Source organism: Onychostoma macrolepis, chromosome 09 (assembly GCF_012432095.1).
Source record: "Onychostoma macrolepis isolate SWU-2019 chromosome 09, ASM1243209v1, whole genome shotgun sequence".
Taxonomy (NCBI): Eukaryota; Metazoa; Chordata; class Actinopteri; order Cypriniformes; family Cyprinidae; genus Onychostoma; species Onychostoma macrolepis.
This window is the reverse complement of record NC_081163.1, coordinates 18673161-18695813: the sequence shown is the minus strand read 5'-3', so window position 1 is coordinate 18695813 and position 22653 is coordinate 18673161. Positions and strand designations below refer to the sequence as shown.

The window sequence follows — 22653 nt, the reverse complement described above, 5'->3', positions numbered from 1 at the left end:
GATATTCTGAGAGTCTGATGTGCTAAAGAAAACTAGGTCTGCATTCCATGATAAAGCTTGACAAGTTTTGTATTTATCTGGTGAGCATGCTAGAACACAAACCTGCTGCCTCATTTCCTACAGTATCCATCATTAGAGTTACAAATATTAAATACAGCAGTGCTTTCCAACTTTTTGTCTTATTTCCTTCCACAACTCCGTTATTTAAATTATTATTTTTATTTTTCATTTTATTTTATTTTTAAAGCGTTATTCTGAATATTGTTTAAAATTGATTATTATTATTATTATTTATTTATTTATTTTTAAAGCATTATTCTGAATATTGTTTAACATGTATTATTATTATTATTATTATTATTTTAATTATAAACCAAAAGATCAATTTTAAATGTTAAACGATATGCAGAATAATAATACAATACAATACAATACAATACAATACAATACAATATAATATAAATCTTCAGTAATTAAATAATAATAATAATAATAATAATAATAATAATCAATGTTTAACAATATTCAGAATACCGTTTTGATTATTATTATTATTAAAGTGGTATTCTGAATATTGTTTATTATTATTATTATTATTATTATTATTATTATTAATTATAAACCAAAATATCAATTTTAAATGTTAAACAATATGCAGAATAATATAATATAATATAATATAATATAATATAATATAATATAATATAATATAATATAATATAATATAATATAATATAATATAATATAATATAATATAATATAATAATAATAATAATAATAATAATAATAATAATAAATGTTAAACAATATTCAGAATAACACTTTAAAATAAAATAATAATAATAATAATAATAATAATAATCAATGTTTAACAATATTCAGAATACCGCTTTGATTATTATTATTATTATTATTAAAGTGGTATTCTGAATATTGTTTATTATTATTATTATTATTATTATTTTAATTATAAACCAATTTTATAATCAATTTTAAATGTTAAACAATATGCAGAATAATAATATAATATAATATAATATAATATAATATAATATAATATAATATAATATAATATAATATAATATAATATAATATAATATAATATAATATAAATCTTCAGTAATTAAATAATAATATTAATAATAATAAATGTTAAACAATATTCAGAATAATGCTTTAAAATAAAATAATAATAATAATAATCAAAGCATTATTCTGAATATTGTTTTACATTTTATTATTATTATTATTATTATTATTATTTTAATTACTAAAGATTTATATTATATTACATTATATTATTATTCTGCATATTGTTTAACATTTAAAATTGATCTTTGGTTTATAATAATAATGTTAACAATGTTAAACAATATTCAGAATAACGCTTTGAAAATAAAATAATAATAATAATAATAATAATAATCAATGTTAAACAGTATTCAGAATAAAACAATAAAATTAAAATGTAAATAAAATTGCATACAAATAATAATTTAAATAACCTATTAATGGATGAAAGGGTGCTTGATGGAGTTAAGGAAGTAAATAAGACAAAAAAAGTTGGAAAGCACTGCTGTATAATATTAAATATTGTATTTAATATTTGTAAATCTCATGATGGATAGTTTAGGACAGGAAAGCAGCAAGTTTGTGTTCTAGCATGTTCACCAGATAAATAAAAAACTTGTCAAGCTTTATAATATAATATATAACTCATTATTGCAGATTTGTATTGATTTGTGTTTATTAGATGCATTTTCCTCTGATATTTTTACAGATGACACTGTAGTCAAATCTACACACGAGCACGAGGGCAAAGCATTGTCATGAATTCACTGAATGGTGGCATTAGAAAATCCATTCAGCTTTTATTCTGCTTACTAAAAAGCTGTTACAGTGGAACTTGTGGTGACACTGAAAATCCCTGTAGTGCCACCAAGTCTGTTCCTTCTCCACAGCGGCGTTCCCGCTGCTCCTTTCTCTCACTATTAGAGCAATAAACGGGAAGAGAGCTTCGAATCCAAAGCGCAGTTTGCTTTGTGGGCACCACACCCCGGCCAAGTGATGTGGTTCTGTTTATTTTATATTCTCACTTAAGTCATACTTGTTTCTGTCTACTGCTTTCCCTCTCTAAATATCAGGATGACTTTCCCATGAATAAAGGCAAGGAATGTGCGGTCACAGCGAATTAGGTTAGAGTGTGTTGTATTTGTCTTCTAAGACGAGATGAAGAAAGAACAATGAGGTTAGATGCTTTGTAGCTTATGTATAAGAATGCACACATCATTTTCTTGTTTTGTTGACTTTGGCATCTTTCACACTCAAAGTATCAATATGCGTAAGCTCCATACCTGCTCAAACGTCACTTTCCGCTTGTACACTTCCTGTCTTTCTCTTATAACACAGGTATACCTAACTGAAGCAGCTCTCTGAACTCCTACTGTCATGCCTTTGTAGGGTATATTTTGCGCTGACTTGGCTCATCTAAAGTGGTGAAAGTCAAAAGCTCTTTGTTGTGGGCACTTTCTGTGCCCGCATGGAACCAATGTTCATTTTTTTCTTTTGGTCCGTGGAGCCTGGATTCAATAACCAGTTGTGTGCTCGCATTGTGATGATGTGGTCAAGGCAACCAGATTTTCTCAACAGTACACTTGCTCAGTAGTGCTATTTATGTCATTTTTTGTGGGAGGTTTTGTCACCACCGCTCATATTTCCCGTTTACCACAAGTGATTTAAAAGGCCACAGGTTTTGTTTTTTGTTAGTAATTCAAGGTTCCGTTCGTCTTTGTGCTGGAAAAGAAACCTGGAGAAACCTCTGATCAGGAAAGCCAAGAAAAAAAAAAACATTTCTTCTCATCTATGTTTGGTGTCTCTCGAATTAGATGGAAGAAAACTGCCGTTGTGCGAATTTTGATATCCACCAAAGTATATGCACATCAGTTTATGACCTTTTATGGTGCAGACAGGAAATAATAAACAATAAAAAATAAAAAAAATGCAGAGTATCCAAACTGCAGATATCGTGTAAGTGGAAAATCAAAGCTCCTCTGATAAAAGTGAGTCTTTCTTTTATAGGTTCAGTCAAGGCCGTCGTCTTATTACACGAAAATGACACAGTTTAAAGCTTGGAGCGATTCTGTAACCCCCACCCCACCTCAATTTATTATTCGTCCCATGATTCTTTAGGAGCCAGTTAGGCTGACCCAATTAGCACTGGCCTCCTAGGCGGGGAATGACGGCATTGTGCGCTATCCTCCATTTCCTGTCATGCCCCGCTTGCAAACGAGATGCTAATTAATAACCATTGGCATCTTGAGCCATACACGTCGGCTTATGTACGGGATATCAATGATTTGTCAGATTCAACCAAGCGTAACGCAGTCACCTCCGGTCAAGCTGCCCACAGCCTGGCCCTTACCCAGGCACCAGAGCTTCTTCACTGGGCTCCAAGTCAGCTGATGGTTTAATGAGCGCATTTTGCCATAAATACCCAGATACCGAGGACCAGATTGCATCCTTCCCTTTTCCAAATCAACAAATTTCTTTACTGAAAGTGTTAATTTAGGCGAGGTGTACAAAAAAAAAAAAAATAAAATACATTCTCTAAATCTGAGGCATTTTAGATGACAGACATTATTTTAACTCAAGATTTTAAATTGACAATGGAATATGTTTATATAAAATGTATATACAATGTTATCATATATACCTTTTAATATGCATTATTTTAGGACAAGCATTTGATAAAAAAATTAAAAGATACAGAAATATAAAACAAAAACACATTTTTTTTTTATGTGCACTTAATTTAATTTTTTTGTTTGTTCTGTATTTTTTTTTTTTTTTTTTGGAAATATGTTTCAAGTGCCACCAGGACTGTCACTTTAGATTACATTAAAAAGTTACATTTAAAAGTTTTGACTTACAGTTTTATATAAAACAATATAAATGCATACCGTGTTATATATATTATTTTAGGACAAGCATTTGGTTAAAAAAATTAAAGGTCTCTTGAAGCATCTTGGAGATGTTACCACAGTTGTTGGCTAAATGAATGTTTGGAAATGTAAAATGATATTTCCTACTCACACACTACAGCAAAATATATACTTAAAACCATATATATATATATATATATATATATATATATATATATATATATATATATACATACACACACACACGCTTTTTACATTTGTTGTTATATATGCATTTTTTTGTTTTATCAGGATATTCAATTGAAAAATATCTATGCATGCATTTTTAATATATAATTTATGCATAAACTATTTAAATATACCACTGTGATTTCTTTTACATGGTTCTCTGTTGATGACAGTGTGTGTGCAGCCAAAAAAAAGTATTCTTTTTTTTTTTTTTGTGCCTTCCAGAGAGTGTCTTTATATTGCACTTCTTCCCACTATGTGCTGCTACTGTAATTGAAAATGATAATGACTGTAATTAAGCTTCTATCATGATTTTAATCGATCTGGCATTACTGATAGCAGAGATGAATGTGAAGGTGGGGGGGGGGAGTGTGGGGGTCATGTATATAGTGGTGTCACAGTGGCATAATTACCAAAAAACACTAAAAGGTTCGACAAAAAGCTTCATATTTAATGTTTTGAAAAATCTCTTCGGAAATGAAGTCTCTCTCCTTAAGATCATTAGCAGACCATTAGCAATGGCAGCCGGGATCCTTACATCATAGTGCACTAATTAGGTTAAAATGCTCATGGCAGGACAAGCGTCTAGCTGTGATGTACAGGGGAAACGAAATGGCCGAGGTTAATTATACACATTAATGGGGAATTATTGAGAGCGCTTGGCCTGCCTCTTAAGTTGTGTTTCTCGACTGAAATGGCTTCCCAAAGTCCCAATAACACTCATGTGGAGGGACGTCACATGTAACACGAAGCGTTACCTCGTTCAGAGCCGAGTGCGTGAGTATTTTGACAACAGCGCGGAGATTATAGATTGTTGAGTTGTGTTGCATAATTGTAGACCATTATTTTGATAGATGTGACCATAAACGTAGATGGCACAGGACGTCGGTTACACTACGGTGCAATATACGTGAGTGCAGTAAACCCAACACACTCCTAATCAGTACCTTTCAGGACTGGGCCGCGGTGGAATCATACAAAGTGTGCTTCTAAATGTTAAGCCTGCTTCCCACCTCTTAGTCAGGATCCCGTTGACAACTTGGAAGAAAGCCCTCCACCACAATCCCTCCCTCCCTTTCCAGGCCTCAACCCATAACAGAGCCAGAGGGCTCCAATCTGGCTCCTTCTAAGAGTCCTCCAATACCCCAGTATTGATTGTCTCTCCACCACAGCCAAACCTCAGCTCAGAGAGATTCCGCTAAAAGTGTGCTTAGATGCCTCCAAAGACCAGGCACAAGTCCTCAAAAACACCCTGCCGATGGTCCGTCACCGATGATCTGAGTAGGTTTTTATGACAGGAAACGTGCACACTTTAATGATTGTACTCGTATGCTGTAGTCAGTTCTTCCATTAGGGATCTTCACAAGACTTTTTTTTTTTTTTTAAACTAAACTCTATTCATTGCTATTGTATTGCTTCAGTGATCTGGTGTTTTCTGTTTTACAGAGTCTTGACGAAGTCAAAGAAAAACTTGATGTCAACTCAGGGCATCAGCATTGTGTTTGGACCGACTCTCATGTGGCCCGAGTTTGAATCCGGAAACATGGAAGTCAATATGGTGTATCAGAATCAAATAGTGGAGTCCATTCTCATTGAATGTGTGGAGATCTTTGGACTGGAGGGCATGTAAAGTCACCCCAGAGTATTCTGGAAAAAAAGACTGGGAAAAAAAAAGTGAGAAATGAAAAAGAAAATAAAAGTGTGTGTGTGTGTGCGCGCTGGTTGGATATTACGCTCATGTAAAATTGTTTCTTGCTTCTGATTTTTTCATATTTGCTCCTTGAAAAAAAAGTTTCACTTAAAAATAATTGTCACATGTATAATTTTATGTATAAACTTACATATAATTATATTTTTGCATAATGCATATTTCACATTGTATCATACCTCAAAACATCATTGACAAAATTGAAAAGCTGTATATTTGTAATCATATACATGGTCGTTTATGACAAAGAAATTAAGCCATTTTTGTAAATGAGATTTGTACTCGGATAGTTTTAGTTTGAAATAAATTGGCTGTAAGCGATTTCTGGCATTTTTTTGTCAGACTTTTATTTGGCAGAAACCTGAGATAGCAAACTTGTGCTTATTTTCTGGCAGCACATACTTGCAGTCTGTTGCAACAGGTATTTGCTTTGTATTGTATTGTGATGTTGTTTTATTAATGGTAGCTGTACATGTATTGGTTGTTTATTTTAAGCAAAATTTGTCAAATTGTTTTTGAAAAAAGTAAAAAAGCTCTTCTTGCAGCCTTCTTCATAAACTCTGTCACTACATGGGCCCTTTGCATTGTCAGATAACGTACAGCGTGATCACATCGGTTTCTAATCAAACTGCCAAAGTCCTCTCCAATTCTCGAACAGCAGTCTCTTTTTATTTGCTTCCCGCAGGCCAGTGCTGAGACTGTCTGCATGGAATGTGTTTTTAATTCCATCCCAGAGATAAGAGAGAGTCTGTAATTACGGGAAGAGCCATCCCTCCTTGTAGCTTTTTCCCTGCATCAGATCCCTCATAGTTTGGCATCTCGAGCAGTAATGATGAAGGGGTACTGGAGGAACAGGAGGGCGACATAAACCAGATTTGCGGGTTGTGCGTCTCTCTAAATCTCGACTGAAAATAACGCAGTGAAATGAGATGCAGCTTTTAGTGACCTCTCTGGCACAGCTGCGCTTCACTCAGGGACCTTAACGAGTTCGGCAGGCCACCAAGACCTTCATCGCAGAACCTTTGAAAAGATACACACATGCTCGTTTTTTTCTCCAACCACAAAAAGTTTACAGAGAGCTTGGATCTTGTATTGAACGTGGTGGCTTAGTTTATCATTACGTTTTGACACCTAAAAAATGTTTTACATGCCAGACAGGCTCACTTACTTCAATGCTAGACAAGAAAATCCAGAAATAATAATAATAATAATAAATAAAATAAATAAATAAGGAAATGCAGCCCAGAAGTATTAAAGGACAATAAAAAAATAAAATAAAATAATAAATGATTCCAATGCAGACAAAGCTTTACTTTAATTCCATCCTGTGATGTACACTGCTCTATCGAGATGGAAATTGTCTTTTAAATGACATTTGAATAACAAATAAAAATATACTGGATATATTGCAACTTTAATTATAATTTTTTTAAAGTTTGATATTTTGTTAGGAGGAGAAGGAAAAAAAAAGAAAAGAAAAAGGTTTGTTTGAATTGTATGGGACTGAAATCAAAATGTCTCATCAGAATTGTACTTATGTCATGATAGCGGTACACCGTCTTGGTCAAAAGTAGGCACTGAACATCAGCTGCCCAAGCAGAGCCGAGAGGCCACACTGTAGAGTTCATTCTTGCATTAAATGCTTCAAATAACAAGAAATCAAAATGTGTGGGTGGATGGACTGAAGTGGTAAGTAACCCAGGGGAGAATATTGGCAGATATTCGCCGTGTACATGAAGCGAACGCCCAGATTTATTCTGTGCTAGAGCCCATGGTCACATGACACTGGGCTTTGTGCAGCACAGCTCACACTTTGAGAGCCGTCGTACTGCAGGTGGTGCTTAGCTCATTAATATGTGCAAAATTAACGTCTCCCATCAAATTGGCTTGTGAAAAGGTGTGGTGCATTTTGAGTGTTTGGAATGTGGTGTGAAGTGACTGAATCTAAAAAAAATAAAAAAGTCATTAAAAATAATGGCCAAAGTATTTCTTTCAGTATTTTACACAGTTTGTTTGCTGCACAGATTTTGACCTTGTCAATATAAATTTAAAATATGTACACTACCTTTCAGGGTAGATTTTTTTAAACGTCTCTTTTGATTTATTTATGTATGTGTATATATACTGTGATATCGAAGAATATGATTACAATTTGTTTCTATTTTAATATATTTAAAAATGTATTTTATTCCTGTGATGGCAAAGCTGTATTTTGTGTCAAATCCTGTCTTCAGTGTCACATGATCCTTCAGAAATCATTCCAATATGCTGATTTGTTGCTCAAGAAACATGTATGCATACTGCATTCTAGCTAAATAAAAGTAATTTCTTTAAAAAAAAGAATCTCACTGACAAAACTTTTGAATGGCAGTGTGTGTGTATATACTACCATTATAATATATATATATATATATATATATATATATATATATATATATATATATATATGTGCCATCATTATGTTTAGGAACAAATGGCAACAAATGATCGTGTCTGCTAACCATTGTGACCAGTGTGAAGAGCTCCATTGACGCCATGCGGTCGGTGGGCGAGGGGCGCACAAAGCTGTATGAAACTGCGGCCTTCATGTTTTCTCTACATAAGCCAAGACGTTCCACGTCTAATGATTTCATGTAATAACTGGAGACCACTGCGCTTTTCCGAACCCCGACAAACTCCCACACACCCCACCCCCACACTTTGTTTTCCCATCCTTCTTGGCAGAGCTTCATGGAAACGAGCGTCTTTGTAAGTCCGCAAAAAAACAGAAAAAGAAAGGCAAGAAAGGGCCCAAAAGTAAATGAAAGCATAACAATACAGTGTCCCTGTGAGATGCCTGCCATGTTCTAACCACCAGGCCCCATTAAAAAGAGCCTGGGCTCCAACAGAACATGGCAGCATATTGATAGCATATGACTGAGTCACATGAGGACAACTATGTCTCTCTCTCTCACTTATCCGTTCCTCTGGTCTTCCTTTAAGATCAGGGATCAGGGCAATGTTAAACGAACTCAGAGTGAAAAGATGAGACCTGTATTCTACCTGTTAGTTCAGCCAGGACCTCTTTCTCATCCTGTGTTCAGAAATAAACAAATGATAAAATCTCACAACCGTACTGTATGACCACAAACAGTAGCACACACTTCCCCCTTGGTAATGGTGTAATTGGACAGCGTGCCACAACATGAGCTGGTGTGAAAAAAAAGACTAAAATAAATAAACTGGCATCAAGCAGCATGCAAAGAGAAAATAAAAGCTTATTTTATGCACAGTCCACTTCTAAAAAATCATTTACAAACCCTTTAAAGTACTTTCCTTGCTTTAGAAAGTAAATTATTTAAAAATAACAATAGTACTATTATTATTAAATGAATATTTATTCTGAATAACAATCTGAATAATAATTAAAAAAATATTCAGAAATGGATAATGAACAAGAATTTCAATCTATCTAATATAATGTGATAGAGATTAACAAAAAAAAAAAAAAAAAAGCCACCCTCTTGACATAGAAGGTTTTTTTTTTTTTTTTTTTTTTAAGTTATATTTATGGGCTTTATTAGATAGGACAGTAGTAGAGAGCAGACAGGAAAGCATTGGGTGGAGAAAGGGGGCGGGATCGACAAATGACCTCAAGACGGGAATCGAACTCGGGTCGCCGTGAGCACAGTTGCGCTATATGTCGGCGCATTAACCACGAGGCTATTGGCGCCGACAACATAGAAGGTTGAAATAAGATTATTCCCTTTATTAAACAGTAATTAGAAAAACATTAAAATAAATGCATTAATGCATATGAAAAAATAAATCCTTCCTAATTTAGTGACAACCATGCTCGTACTGTACTGTGACCAGTAAATTTTGCTCAAGTCAGAACTTGAGGGTTCTCATTAAAGTGCCATTTCCATTTTCCATTTCCTAAATCCTTTTGCTGGTTTCAGAGGAGGCTGTGATGATTCTGTGCCGTTTCATTTGCAGTGAGTTGCTGCTCTAAATTCTGTTCTGCTTACAGCAATGAACTTAGAAATGACAGAGAGAATGCTAAAAGTAATCTTACCTTCACTTCCAAGTATCTAATAATTGAGATACCATTATCTGATAAAGGTCTAAATATCATATTTAAAATCAAAGCTGACCTTAAACAGATGAGTATACCTGAGGTTGTATCAGATCAAATTTACTTTAGTGATTCCCCTGTCAGATGTTGAAATATCTACAAATGTAGTCATATAATGTGAATGGCAGCTCTCCAAGCTCTGTGCTACTCCAGTGGGACACCAAACATGAACTGGAGGGGAAAAAATAAGGGGACCGCACAAGTCTTAATACCATTTGTTTTGCCATCGAATTCGGCCGGCATTAAATTAGCTTCATATCCCTAGAACACCATCAGTGAGAAAACAGCAACAGGCCAATGAAACGGTTTAATGTGCACTGAGTTTTATAGAGGTTGCTATTAACTTTTAATATGTGGGGTGACATTTTGTGCCGAAACAGCAGGTTATAGGCTTTATGGCGTCATTAGGTCCTGACCTCAGGTCGGCCCCGAGTAGATGGCAAATTCATCTGACATTGCCGGATAAGGTGGAAACAGGTCAATCGCATCTATTTGCTCCTTATAAATAACACAAGGATGAACAAAAATAGGCAAATCATAAGCGATAGTGCTTTGATAACTCACGCAAATTATCATACGGCACACAAAAGTATCTCACTGACCCCCTAAAATATGAATACATTACATATGGAGGTAGGATATTAGAACTATTTTTCTATGAGCTGCAAAGGAAGCACTGCTTCTTAATGAGGAGTAATGCGACTAATCTTGGACGGGTGCGAGGAGACGGCGACGTGATTATATTTGAGCCTTTAATTTGAATCCTCTGTCCGGTGCACCTGAATAATCGATGCATCTGAAATAATAACGTCAGAAAGTCCACAGCTTTATTGAGCGAATGTCTGATAATAAAGGAGGAATCCTTCAATAACTCTTGCAGTAAAAGTCAGATCTCTTTTAATAACACATATGTTGGCAGGCCTGAAGTGGGCCGTGTGATTGTGGCATTGCTGTGATGTGAAAGCAGACACTTACATCTTTATGGAAAATATGACAGGCCATTGTTAGTTTGCCCAGATTTTACATTTTGCAAAAACATATAAATAGCTAGTTACCATGCCCCCTTAATTATGCAGCGGGTTCCCAGCTGCAACGTACAGCCAGATCTCCGAAGGAAAATAAAAGAACCATATTTAGATTCAACCACAGTCCTGGGGAAGCCTTGCATCAACCTTTACTGAGCCTCGGGGGACTTTGTCACAACCTGGCAACCTCAGGTGGAGCGAGAGCCCACAACGTTTCAAGCCACAACTTGGCTGCCGCTCTGTCGGAGTGGGAACCGAAGACTCCAGAATTCCAGGCTGGAGTCCTCCGGCACAAAGGATAAAAATGGATATGAACCGAAATATGAGGTGGGCCCGCCTAGGCGCAACACGAAAGCGGTTTCAGGTTTTTTGATTGTTTATTTTTACTTTGTTCTTTTTTTCCATTAACCACAAATATAAAGTTGCTTTTTTTCCGGCATGAGGACATTAAAATCACATATACATGTTTTTCTTAAATAATAGCGGAGAGGTAGAGAGGATTTTCCAGGTCATAAACTCTCTTTCACAATGAGGCTGGAGTTGAAATCGTAATGTATTTCTTGGGGTCACGTCTTGACATGTGCTCCTCTGTTAACATCCTGTCACTGTCGGCCCCCAGGAGAGATCTGAAACTGTCCCCCAGAGTGTCCCAGGAGAAAGTGTGGAGGTTCACCTAGGAAAAAGAGAGTCAGAGAGTAAAGGGGAAAGAGATGGAAAAAGCAGAGAACAGTGTAAGTGCATGACAGAATTGGAATTCTATTGTTTTATGATAAGTTGAGCAGTGGCTCTCAAATGGATTTGCTTCAGGATGGAAAGTTTAATCATTTAATATTTTTTCCAAAAAAAAAAAAAAAGCTTTAAATCAAACATTTAAATGTATTTATTTAATTAATTAATTATTATTATTATTATTATTAAATGTATTGTGTATGTATATTTAATGTAGCCTGTTTCATATTTTCTTTTTTCGCATTAAAACTTCTGTATGTGGCAAATTTGTAGAAAAATACAGTGGATGTATGACCTTTGACCTCAACAACAAAAGACTCAGTAAGAATTTTCTTTTCCAGTGAAAAATAAGACTATCCAACTGACTATTTAGCAACGTGCATGATTATAGAGTTGAACATTTGTGTGTAGCAGTTTTTTTTTCTCTGTCAGACCAATTAATGGAACCTCTACAATGGAATAAAGAGCTCAGCTTAACTAATTTGTAGTACATCTTCATAGCACAAAAGAATTTAGGCTACATTTTTAGATTTTTGATTACTAGTCATGCATTAGCATCGTGGATGAATGTTTACTCTCAGTATTTTATGACTAAAAAGCATTAAACACATTCTAATTTTCTGTAGGAGTCTTTGCGGCTGATTTGATTCCCAGCAAAATGAACATTGTTTACCTGAGTAACATGGTGTCTGACTAATTGCGGACGCTTGCAGAAGTCTTGTAGTCTTTTACACAGCTGTTCAGGTGTTGAATACAGATATGTTGCTACAAGAGGAAAATACATATTTGATAAGTCAGAAACCTCAAAGAGCAGATGAGATAGCAGGCACTTTCAGCATTAAAAATTCAGCTGACACCATGCTGCGTGATGCTGTACATTATTGAACTGTGGTTATATTTACTTATTTATATACAAATGCCAGAATGGTTTATGGCAAATTCTTCGATTGTGCTTTAAGATGAATAAGTCATTATATACAGAAGTTGAACATAGCAGCTTTGCCTGTGACAATAAATCTTCTTTAGCATATGAAATTGAGCTAGGCAAATTATGAAAATGAAAGGTTTTTTTTTTTTTACCAGGGAATATTTCAGGATAGACCAAAGCCTTTGGACACAGAGGGTAACAACCACAATGGACCGCTTCTAACCTGAAAGAGAAGATTTATGTCATTTCAGATTCAGTTCCATAGTGCATCAGGACTGTATTGACCAAATGTACTGAAATGACTTGGATGCATTTCCCCAATTAGCAATTTCTAAAACACCAGCACTATAAAGCTGACTACAAACCAAAAGAGTTGCCAATACTGAAGAAAGCCATCGTAACTGACTGAGGGAAGGTTATTTTTCCAACCTACCACCCGCCGGATGAAGCGGCACCTTGTACTACACCTTGATCAACCCTTACACACAGCAGATCAAAGCATTTCAAATCATTTTACTAATTCAAATACCTAATGAACTCTTGTAATGCTACCTCATAACTATGGCATAGTTTTACACACTATCTCATGCTTTTAGTTCATCAAATAGTTCAATCTAGGGCAAACTTTGCTCCCAACTGATTCAACTCATTTGAACCCCTATTGCTGGCAGTGGAAATGACCGGCTGTTTAAATATTTTGTAGAATGAGTATTAATATTTAATGAGTCTATCCATCTCTCCCTTCACCATCAGATCCTCATCTCATTTCCCATGCTAAAACCATGCATATTTTAATATCCGATTAGCCCTCTGCCATTCACGGCTGAAATTTCAAAATTCTGATTGAGCAATGGGACAAATCTCCTCGAACAATCCTGTGGATTTGGGAAACGTCTCAGAATCGCAAAGTTGCGTTTCAAAGTGGTTTGTATTGTTACATATTTAATGGTCGCTCATAGAATGCTAAACCTTCAGATCTGTGACATAGGAAAACAAAGCACACATATTTTCCTTTACTTATTAATTTTTTTTTTTTTTTTTTTTTTGAGCGCAATCCTGCAGTTGTAGGAATCATGGATCAAGCAGTTTTGCTTGGACAACATATCGGACCTCACATGATTTCTTGCATCTGTCTGCACCTTTGTTTAAATGTTTCCTATATATACACGTGATAAATCTTAATTTTTAAAATGCCATGTTAAGTTAAAATTAGTTCAACTTTTAAAAACAGATCTTGAAACCCCTGTATTCTGAATAATCTAGTCATCAACAGCCAGCAGATGCATGCATGCATGCAAAAAAAAGTCAAATGCATTTACTATTCGCACAAAAGCAATAAAACATCCACTTTTATTTACATCTCTTTATTCCAACAAATTATACACCAGTTGGAAGAAAACCAAACAAAAAAAGAACATCACCTATAATTTCTCTACAAAGGAAAAAGCAAAACAAAAGCACAACAGTCACCGTCCTTGAGCAAACACTAGAAAGTGAAGGTTTAGTGTAGTATTACCTACTCTGCAACGTCAACATCCCCTTCCCTGATCAAATTCACAGTGAACACAGTAAATCAAAGTCGCTCGGCTGGAGTCTATGACAGCCTGTCGTATGAAACTGATTAAGGTCAGTTCCATGTCAATGCAGTTAATGTGTGAGCGTGCAAATGCTTATCAGGCTTTTCATCTCAAATATAATTAGGCGATCATTCTGCTTGGCTGCCTTACTGTTTTTCTGGAGGGCACGGATGGGCGTCTGCTGACAATTAATCAGATTAGGCTAATTTCCACAATAACGAGGACAGAACACGGTGGAGAAAAGTCCCCTTGCGTGGCACAGAGTTGACCAATGAGATGCAAGGACTGATCGGCAAAAGCACTTGAGCAGGTGATTCGAGTTCCGAGGTCTTGCGGCCTCTTTCTCATGTCATCAGTCCTTTGTAGCAAAACTGATTTAGAAAGTGGATGTTTCTCCAACTCCAGGCACTTTTATGTCCCAGGGGCTGATTTTTATTAAAACGAACAGATTTTAACTCGTTTTCTTTCTTGTTATATGAAGGCCACATTAAAACATGTCTCAGAAACTTTTTATCATGTCTTCATCAGTTATTTTTTATATTTTTCAAATGTATTGTGTAAAGATTTTATTGTTTTACCCTTGTCCCAGACTTGTATTAAAACCTATCATAAAATTAATCCCATTATTTAATGTAATAAATCTAATAAACTATTTGATTGTACACAATTTCAAATCAACCTGTAATTAAAGCTGTTCAACAATGCAATTGTGAATTCAAATGCCTGTATTTATGATATATAATAAACTAGCTATTAGCATTAGACATTTTTACCAAATTTCATCACATAATGTGAGTAGATACGTGAGAATTTTCAGTAACACTTTAGAATAGGGAACACATTCACTATTAACTAAGAGTTTTTCCTCAAACTCCTAACTGCTGCTAAATTGATACGGAGGTGGTTGTTGTAGTTATGTTTGGGTCGGGTTAATGGAGAGTTTTTTAAGCACAAATATGCTAGTAATATGCATGCTAACAAACAACTAGCTAATAGTGAATAGTGTTTCCTAATCTAAAGCGTTTTCATTACGTACATTAAAAAGACAATTATCTAACTATGGTGTGCTCAAAGTTAAGGAACATAGCCTTAATTACTAAAATAAAATATTTTTAGGAATTTAATTATTATGAAAAGCCGACAGCAGGTGTTTGATCAGTGTTTGAACACACACATTGCCTTAGGACCTAAACGTAAAACACACACAGCTGAGGAGTCTCCTTATTCCTCCTCTCCACTGGACTTTGATCTAATGAAATCCAGAACAACCTCAGCCGTATGTAGTAAGAGTCCCAGAGGGAGCATGAGTCTAAACCTTTACCTCGCAAAGCAAAGGATGTTTCCATCCAATCGATATCACATCCCAGAAAATTCATCAATGCTGTCATCTAATAGGATGTATACATTTAGTGTACAGAACAAGGATGAGTGAATTCCCCAGTGTGGAACGAGCCCCTGCTAATGCACTTCAAGGGATCAGTGCTACCTTGGCCCTGGGCATTATCAAACAAACTCTTCAAAAGTCAAGCACAGGTGACTGAAGATATTGATCCGGGCGATGCTGAACACATCAAGGGTGGTACTTTCAAAGGTCCCTCCAAAATGCATGCAGTACCCTCCTGACAGTGAAACACCCCTCGGATAGAGAGGACAGGCCTCTGGGATTGAAAGCAACCTTTCAATTACGCCGTGAACTTTTTTTTGGGGCCTGTTTAGGCTTTGGAGATGTATATGCACAAGGTAATCTTCACGTTAAAATGTGACATGATGGAAAAGACTTTCTGAATCCACATTATGAAACAAACAGAAGTTACCATGAAATCTGTGGTAATTTACTAATACGAATGACTAAATTCACCAAAACTGACACGTTTTTTCGAAATTTCATAAAAATAGCAAACGAAACTTCTGATAATAAGCATAAATAAACCATTGTGGTGCCTTTCTGTTTGGAGAGAACATATTTATGTGACAGACAGCAGATGAAACTCACATTGCTACTCCGAAAAACTCGTGCTTGGCCGTGGAAACGACGACATCTGCTTGGCACAGCGCTTTGAGGTAATCTTCCTTACTGGGCATGAAACCCCAGTGCTGGATGTGGTCAACCAACTGTTCTTTGGCTTCTGAAAAGATGTCTATAGTGGGAAGGAACGGAGAAAGGGACAGAAGCCTCAATATCGATGTGTAGCAATTAGAGGAGAGAGGGATGTTTAAAGTTTTGGTCATATTTTGCGAGGAGATAAAATAAGCAAGGTCATCATAAATTTGGACATAAAACGGAGAAGGGCACAAATAATCAATAATGTGATTCTATTAGCAAAATCAAAATAGATTAAAACCGTTTCAGTGTGATTGCCTTCCGAGCAATCGTAAACGTAATTTCATAACATGAGCAACCTTTACGATCTGTTTATTTCTTTTGGTCCTGCAGCTGTTTATGCCGCGATAAAAGTTTGCATCTCAATATAAGAGATTGTGTTTCCTGTAAGTCTAGCTTTGGCAGCGTTAGACTGTGTGGGCACATAAATGAAATGAACACAACGCCATAAATACTCAAGACTGTCCGAAAGATATTAAAACATAATTGTCCACTAATGGGGAGTGTATTTTGCCAATGAAAATGTTGCCTGTGTGCAATAAACAGATGATCTTTGAACCTAAAGCGATGTACTTAACAAATTTATTTCAAAGTTAAACATGTAATTACATTTGCGCATGACATCAGAGGTGTCAAACAACTAAATAAATCTACAAAAAAGTAGGAACTGAAAGGTAAGTAAATAAATAAAGCAAGCAGAGTCTGGTGAAGAAAAAAGTATATGGCTAACTAACTGGAACATTTTGTCTGAAAGAACTGTTGTATAAAAGCAAAATCACATTATAATTGTTTAAATTTATGCCCGTCTCTAATCCCCACAGCACATGATGTACCTGGAACGTCAGCGAAGGTCTCTCCCAGGACAGAAACTTCAAAGCTCAGCTGTCGTTCTTTGAGTTTCAGTAAGGTCTGGAAGAACAGCTGTGGGTCTTTGTCATGTTCCCTTTAGCCAGACGGAGACACAGCAGAAACAAAACACTATTTCACATTTGGAAACAATAACTTAATTACAAAGTAATTAGCAGCAGAAAAGTAACAAAAATATTACCAAAAGAGAGATAAAGTGTAGAAAATAAAAACCACTACCCATATTTAACATTTAATCATATAGCTGACAGTCATCACAAGCCATTTCATACACAAGTCAACAATATGCATAGTATGTCAATACCAAGTACGATAAGAGCACAAGTTCAAAATAAAATGTAAAAAAAAAAAAACGGAAATGGAAGCATCCTCAGCTGTTTCTTGAAGGCTGTCTTGAAGGATCCCAAAAAATAAAACACAATTTTAATGTGAAGCTGAATATATTGAGAGAGTTTTGTTTAGTAAGCAGTGTTGCCAAGTCTGTGTTTTTTCCCTGGAATTGGGCTACTTTTACGCTGTTGATGCAGGCTGTTTGAGGGTTAAAGGGATCTCTGCCCCCTCAGAAAGCAATTTTGATGGAGGGGACCCCGGATGGAGAGGAAAACCATGGGAGGCGACTTGGCAGCCCTGTTAATAAGTGAATTTTAGCTTTGACAAAAAGTAAAACAAGTATCTTTATTTAACTAATGTTTTTATTTTTGCAACCAAAAGCCCATTTCCACTTGCCTTGCCTTGATTTTTTCAAATGACCTTCAACTTTTGTGTTTACCCATATGTTCAGATGTTATTGTGGAAATAATACAAAACATACTGAGAAAAGGTAAAAATCTGTGTTTGACATTTTCAATTTTGATTTCTCAGAAACGTTTATACAAATGGAAACGCTAATACAATTATTTAGATTTGAGGTGCGTGGTAAGAGTTCTGAAAGTTCCTCTTCGAATCCCAGCTCGTATACCTTAATTACACATCTAAAGCTGAGGCCACATGTTCTGTCACTGTGATCCAGCCAGGCCGCTGATTGCTGGTGTGCTTCCATTAAAGTTCTGAGCCTAGCCAAGAGATCTGGTGAGCAGCTTCACAGCGATCACTGGCAATGCTTCATTACCTCAAAAATAGTTCACTCTGAAGTCTGAAGTGTGCCTTTAAATCCAAAGCACACTTTACAGGTTTTAATAAGATTAAATTAGGTGTACTTCAAAGAATGTTTTATTAAATGCTATTTACATTTTATTTTATACTATGGGAAGCTCAGTGATTATTCTTTCCCAGTCATATGTATAAAATAAAATAAAAATCTGTATGGTTGATTGTTAATTGAGTTTCATGATTATTTTAGGTTTTGATAAAGTGTGCCTAAAAGTTTAGGGCAGAAATAACACTTTCCATCAACTGACCACAATCTTTCTACGAAAAAAAAAAAAAAGTAGGTGCACAAACTTCTTTCATCCACTGCGAGACACAGCCCCAAATTTATTCTGCAGTCAAAAAGACTAGCATAGCTAACCTACATGCTAACAACACATCTGATGAAGAAGCTTCCCTCTGAATGCAACGACCCTCAACGCACGGGTTTGAAATCCTTCTCTTTGGCCCAAACTGCGCGCCTGAAGTCCTTTCAAAACCCTGACAGTCGAGTGGTGATCCATGCGGCTCATCCTCTTGATAAAGCGGAGGTATGTTACAGAACAACGGCCTTACAGAGCTCATACACGTCGCACAAAAGAGGCTTTGACAAATCTCGGAGCTCGTCAGCACTGCCGTTCTGTATACTGTCTGAGAAAGAGCTCTCTTCACAAAAATGACGATGTTGAAGGTCAAAAACAATTACCGGGGCAGAAGCGCTTTGACAAAAGACACCTCCCACTTGGGTGGAATCTCCTTAGATGAGGTATTAGTGAGGGCTTATTTCCTCTCATTTCCGGTTCTTTTATGTTGCCTTTTCCCCCATGGCTTGACGTTGATTCCCTCATTAATTTTGCAGCCTCTTTGATTCGCTACATTGTGGATGTGATTGCTACCTCCTCTGGACTAAGACTGGTTGACCTGCGGGGAGGTGACATGGCGACTGCAGGGATGCCTATTACCCGGCCTGTCAGTCTAGTAACTAAAACAGCCTTCATGTGGCCGTGATGCCTTATTTCCTACTGACAGCATAGCGGAGGGTTAATTAATATGTCAGTTATGTTATGCAGGGATTGCTGGGGCTCAACGTGCCTCTCAAGCTAAAACTGGAGGAGAGGAGACCCGAACAGACGTACGTAAACATGAGTTCACTGACATGCACTTGCAGCACTCGGCATTAATGCAGATTAATAAACATACAACACAAACATATTAGTGATTAATTATTAGACACTTTTATAGGAGCTACACGTAAGGGGCATTTTAAATGCAGATGTTAATGATAGATGGCCAACTTACGGATGACCCAAATAAAGTTTGGGGAGATGATACTCTAGTATGGGGAAAACAATCAGAAAAACAATCCAGATGTAACTTTCTAAGCAGCGTACATAATAAAATAAATAAATGCATTTACTTTATTTATTATAAAATATGTGTCAAATATATTATACAGTTATTTAAAATTGTACACACACTACCATTCAAAAGTTTTAGGGCCTGTAAAAGCAGCTTCACAGAGATCAGAAAGAAAGAAGTCTCTTCTTTCTGCCATTTAGAAAGAAGTCTCTTAAGGCTGCATTTATTTGATCAAAAATACAGTGAAACAGTAATATTGTGAAATATTTAAAAACTTTTCTGTTTTAATATATTTTAAAATTGTATTCCTGTAATGACAAAAAAAAAAAAAAGCTAACTTGCTGATTTGGTGCTCAAGCTGTGATACAAGTTCAAAAGTCTGAAATATAATTTTGTAACATCATAAATTTATTTACTGTCACTTTCAATTTTTGACAATTAAATGCATCCTTGTTTATTAAAAATAATTTATTCCCCCCCCCCAAAAAAAAAAAAAAAAAATTGAAATCAAATCTTACTTATCTTACTTAATTTTTGATCGGTAGTGTAAATGCCCCAAAGTTTTTTTGTTTTTTTTTAAGTCATAAATATGTCTTACTTCCCAATACTAAAATGGGAGGTTTTCTTACCCTTTGACCTCCGAATGCAATGAAACAGAAACCAAATAAAACAAATACGAAAAAAAAGGGTTCTGCAGGGACCCTGCGAATCCTCATTAGCAGTCATCCGGTACCACTTAAAAGAATATGATCCTCTCATTTAGACAGCTATGATTAAATATTCCCCTTTAAGTCGCACCCATGAGGTGCATGTTTTAAAATTCAAACTCTATTTACTGCAAAAGCATGACGTTAAAGGATTCAAATCAGAAGGAAGCGAAAGGGCTAATTAATGGGGCTCTTGAAAGCCCAGGACTCGGTTATCTGGGGATTGATTAGGGTCAGCTGAAAATAGCAGAGGCAAAGCCTCCGGTAAAACAAGACAAAACAAACCATGACTGTGTCGATCGTTCTCGCCGCTCCTCCACAGGGAGGGGCGTGCGCTGGGGTCCTAATAAGGGACTACCTATACATGAATGGATGTGAAAATGTATGGGCTGATGTCTTTGGTTACATTCTGACTGTCTGTAAACGACTTGTTTTCCACTTCTCTACTCTAACATGACCCTGATTCATTAGTTTTAATTGTGTGCAAACATCAAAAGTCAAATATTTTCTGGAATTCTGCCTTCGCTCGCAAGTCGGGTTTAAATCCTTTGTGCCGTTTTCAAGATTCCAACATATCATGTCCTTCCAAGCGCCGTCCCTCTCTAATGGGGGTCTCGGCGGCACGGCTCTGGCGATAAGCAGGGCGCAGGAGGAGTTGTGGAACCAGTCACAATGCTTGCCAGCACAGCGTGGTGATGCGTCAGTGCCTGCGTCTTTTTTACTTGGTCATTAGTGCCCGCTGCACAGTCTGGGAGGAACGAGAGATGCACAAATATGTCTGGATTTCAAGACAAGCCACAGAAGTAAAAAAAAAAAAAAACAACAACATTGCGTAATTGCGGAGAATGATCGCCTGAAAGACAAAGGTCCAGCAGAGAGAAAGCCCATGCCAGGCCATGTGACTGTCTGATGGTGTACTATAGTCATCGTCTTCTCTGCCTTTTTTTTTTTTTGAAAGAACAAGGTTGAAAAACAAGGTTGCCCTCTTAGGTAAATGGGCTTTTCGGAAGCAAATTTAAGCCCTCATCACATGCACCTGCAAACAGCTGCCCTCTCTGACCATACGCCCCGGTCAACGCCTGCAATAAGACAGTCCTGTAATCCAACGGATGAAAACCTATCCAGGCCACATGGAGATTAACAATCTGCAACCAGTGATGATGACAAAAAGAGAGGCTGGAAAAAAAAGGAAAAAGGATGAAATGGGACACACTGTCAGATATAATCCAAACCCCTTCTTATTTTTCCAGCAGCTCTCGCCCTGTGTAAATCCCAATTTAACTCGGACCAAAGCCAACGTTTACGAGGCACGGATGTTAACAGCGCTAATCCATCTGTGTTTTGCTCAGTTTTGAAGAGATTACACAATGGCCGCTTTTGTTACTGATACAAGAGTAGGTGAATGAAAGATACATAACACAAACAAACATCACAAAATCCCTGTGCCAGCATCAAACTTCGACACCGGTGGTCTTTTCAGTTGTAAATCTGATTTATGGGTGTTTTTTGGTAAGGAAACATGTCATCGCTGCCAAGAGATGAGCAAAGAGTCATGGGAGAAATATGTGGCTTGAGCAACAGTTACTTTTTTTTCTTTTTTTTCTCAGCCCATGGCAGATGAGGTAGAGATACAATGCTGTTTGGTTTCCACTCATGCCAAGAGGAGGTCTAAAATATGGGGAGTGGAAGATATTTAAACTTCAACAAAAACCACAGAGCAATCCTGCGGGCAATAAAATATTTTCTCATCCCTCCCCCTTGGTCCCTGTGAACAAAAGTCAGCGACACAGACATTTTCTCCTGTTGCCGTCTCTGCAGTTGAGGTTCTGTTTCAAACGTTTTTTTGAAAGGAATCACTGATAATATTCTAACAGTGGCTTTCGCCAAGATTGAATTTGGGAAACAATGAGAAATCTATTACACAAGCATCCAGGGGGTCGGTGGACACGTTACACGCTTAGGACTGCTTCGAACCAGTGGTCTATCTATGCATGTTGTACCAAAACAAGCATGTTATCCATTTTCCATGCCTCTGCCGTACTGTCAAACAATTCCCTGGACAGTCCAAAGCAAGTAACTCACAGAATGGTAGTTGTATACAGGTTGATGTTTGAGGCGCTTTCATGGTGCACATGTTTGAAGTCTGCTGAGAAACAAGGTCCTCAAATTACATTTCTGTGAGAGTGCATTGTTTAGTGGGAACAGTAAAAGTAAAAAAAAAAAATATATGGATCAAAAATG

General features: G+C 36.4%; 2 protein-coding genes across 5 annotated transcripts in view; one reads left to right on the top strand and one right to left on the bottom strand.

The window, feature by feature from the left end:
* Positions 1 to 6421, top strand: part of arhgap15 (Rho GTPase activating protein 15) — a 45873-nt gene extending 39452 nt beyond the window's left edge. For all 3 annotated transcript variants that reach the window (XM_058787204.1, XM_058787205.1, XM_058787203.1), the window contains one exon: positions 5616 to 6421. In XM_058787204.1, the coding sequence (XP_058643187.1) occupies positions 5616 to 5799 (184 nt within the window). In that variant the 3' untranslated portion in view covers positions 5800 to 6421. The remainder of the gene's footprint in view (positions 1 to 5615) is intronic.
* Positions 6422 to 10825: 4404 nt separating this feature from the next.
* Positions 10826 to 22653, bottom strand: part of gtdc1 (glycosyltransferase-like domain containing 1) — a 37919-nt gene continuing 26091 nt past the window's right edge. The window contains exons 7-11 of one of the 2 annotated variants that reach the window (XM_058787592.1): positions 17188 to 17297; positions 16247 to 16391; positions 12829 to 12899; positions 12422 to 12513; positions 10826 to 11692 (exon numbers count right to left, since the gene is read on the bottom strand). In XM_058787592.1, the coding sequence (XP_058643575.1) occupies positions 11543 to 11692; positions 12422 to 12513; positions 12829 to 12899; positions 16247 to 16391; positions 17188 to 17297 (568 nt within the window). In that variant the 3' untranslated portion in view covers positions 10826 to 11542. The remainder of the gene's footprint in view (positions 11693 to 12421; positions 12514 to 12828; positions 12900 to 16246; positions 16392 to 17187; positions 17298 to 22653) is intronic. The other variant, XM_058787591.1, reaches the window with a different exon arrangement.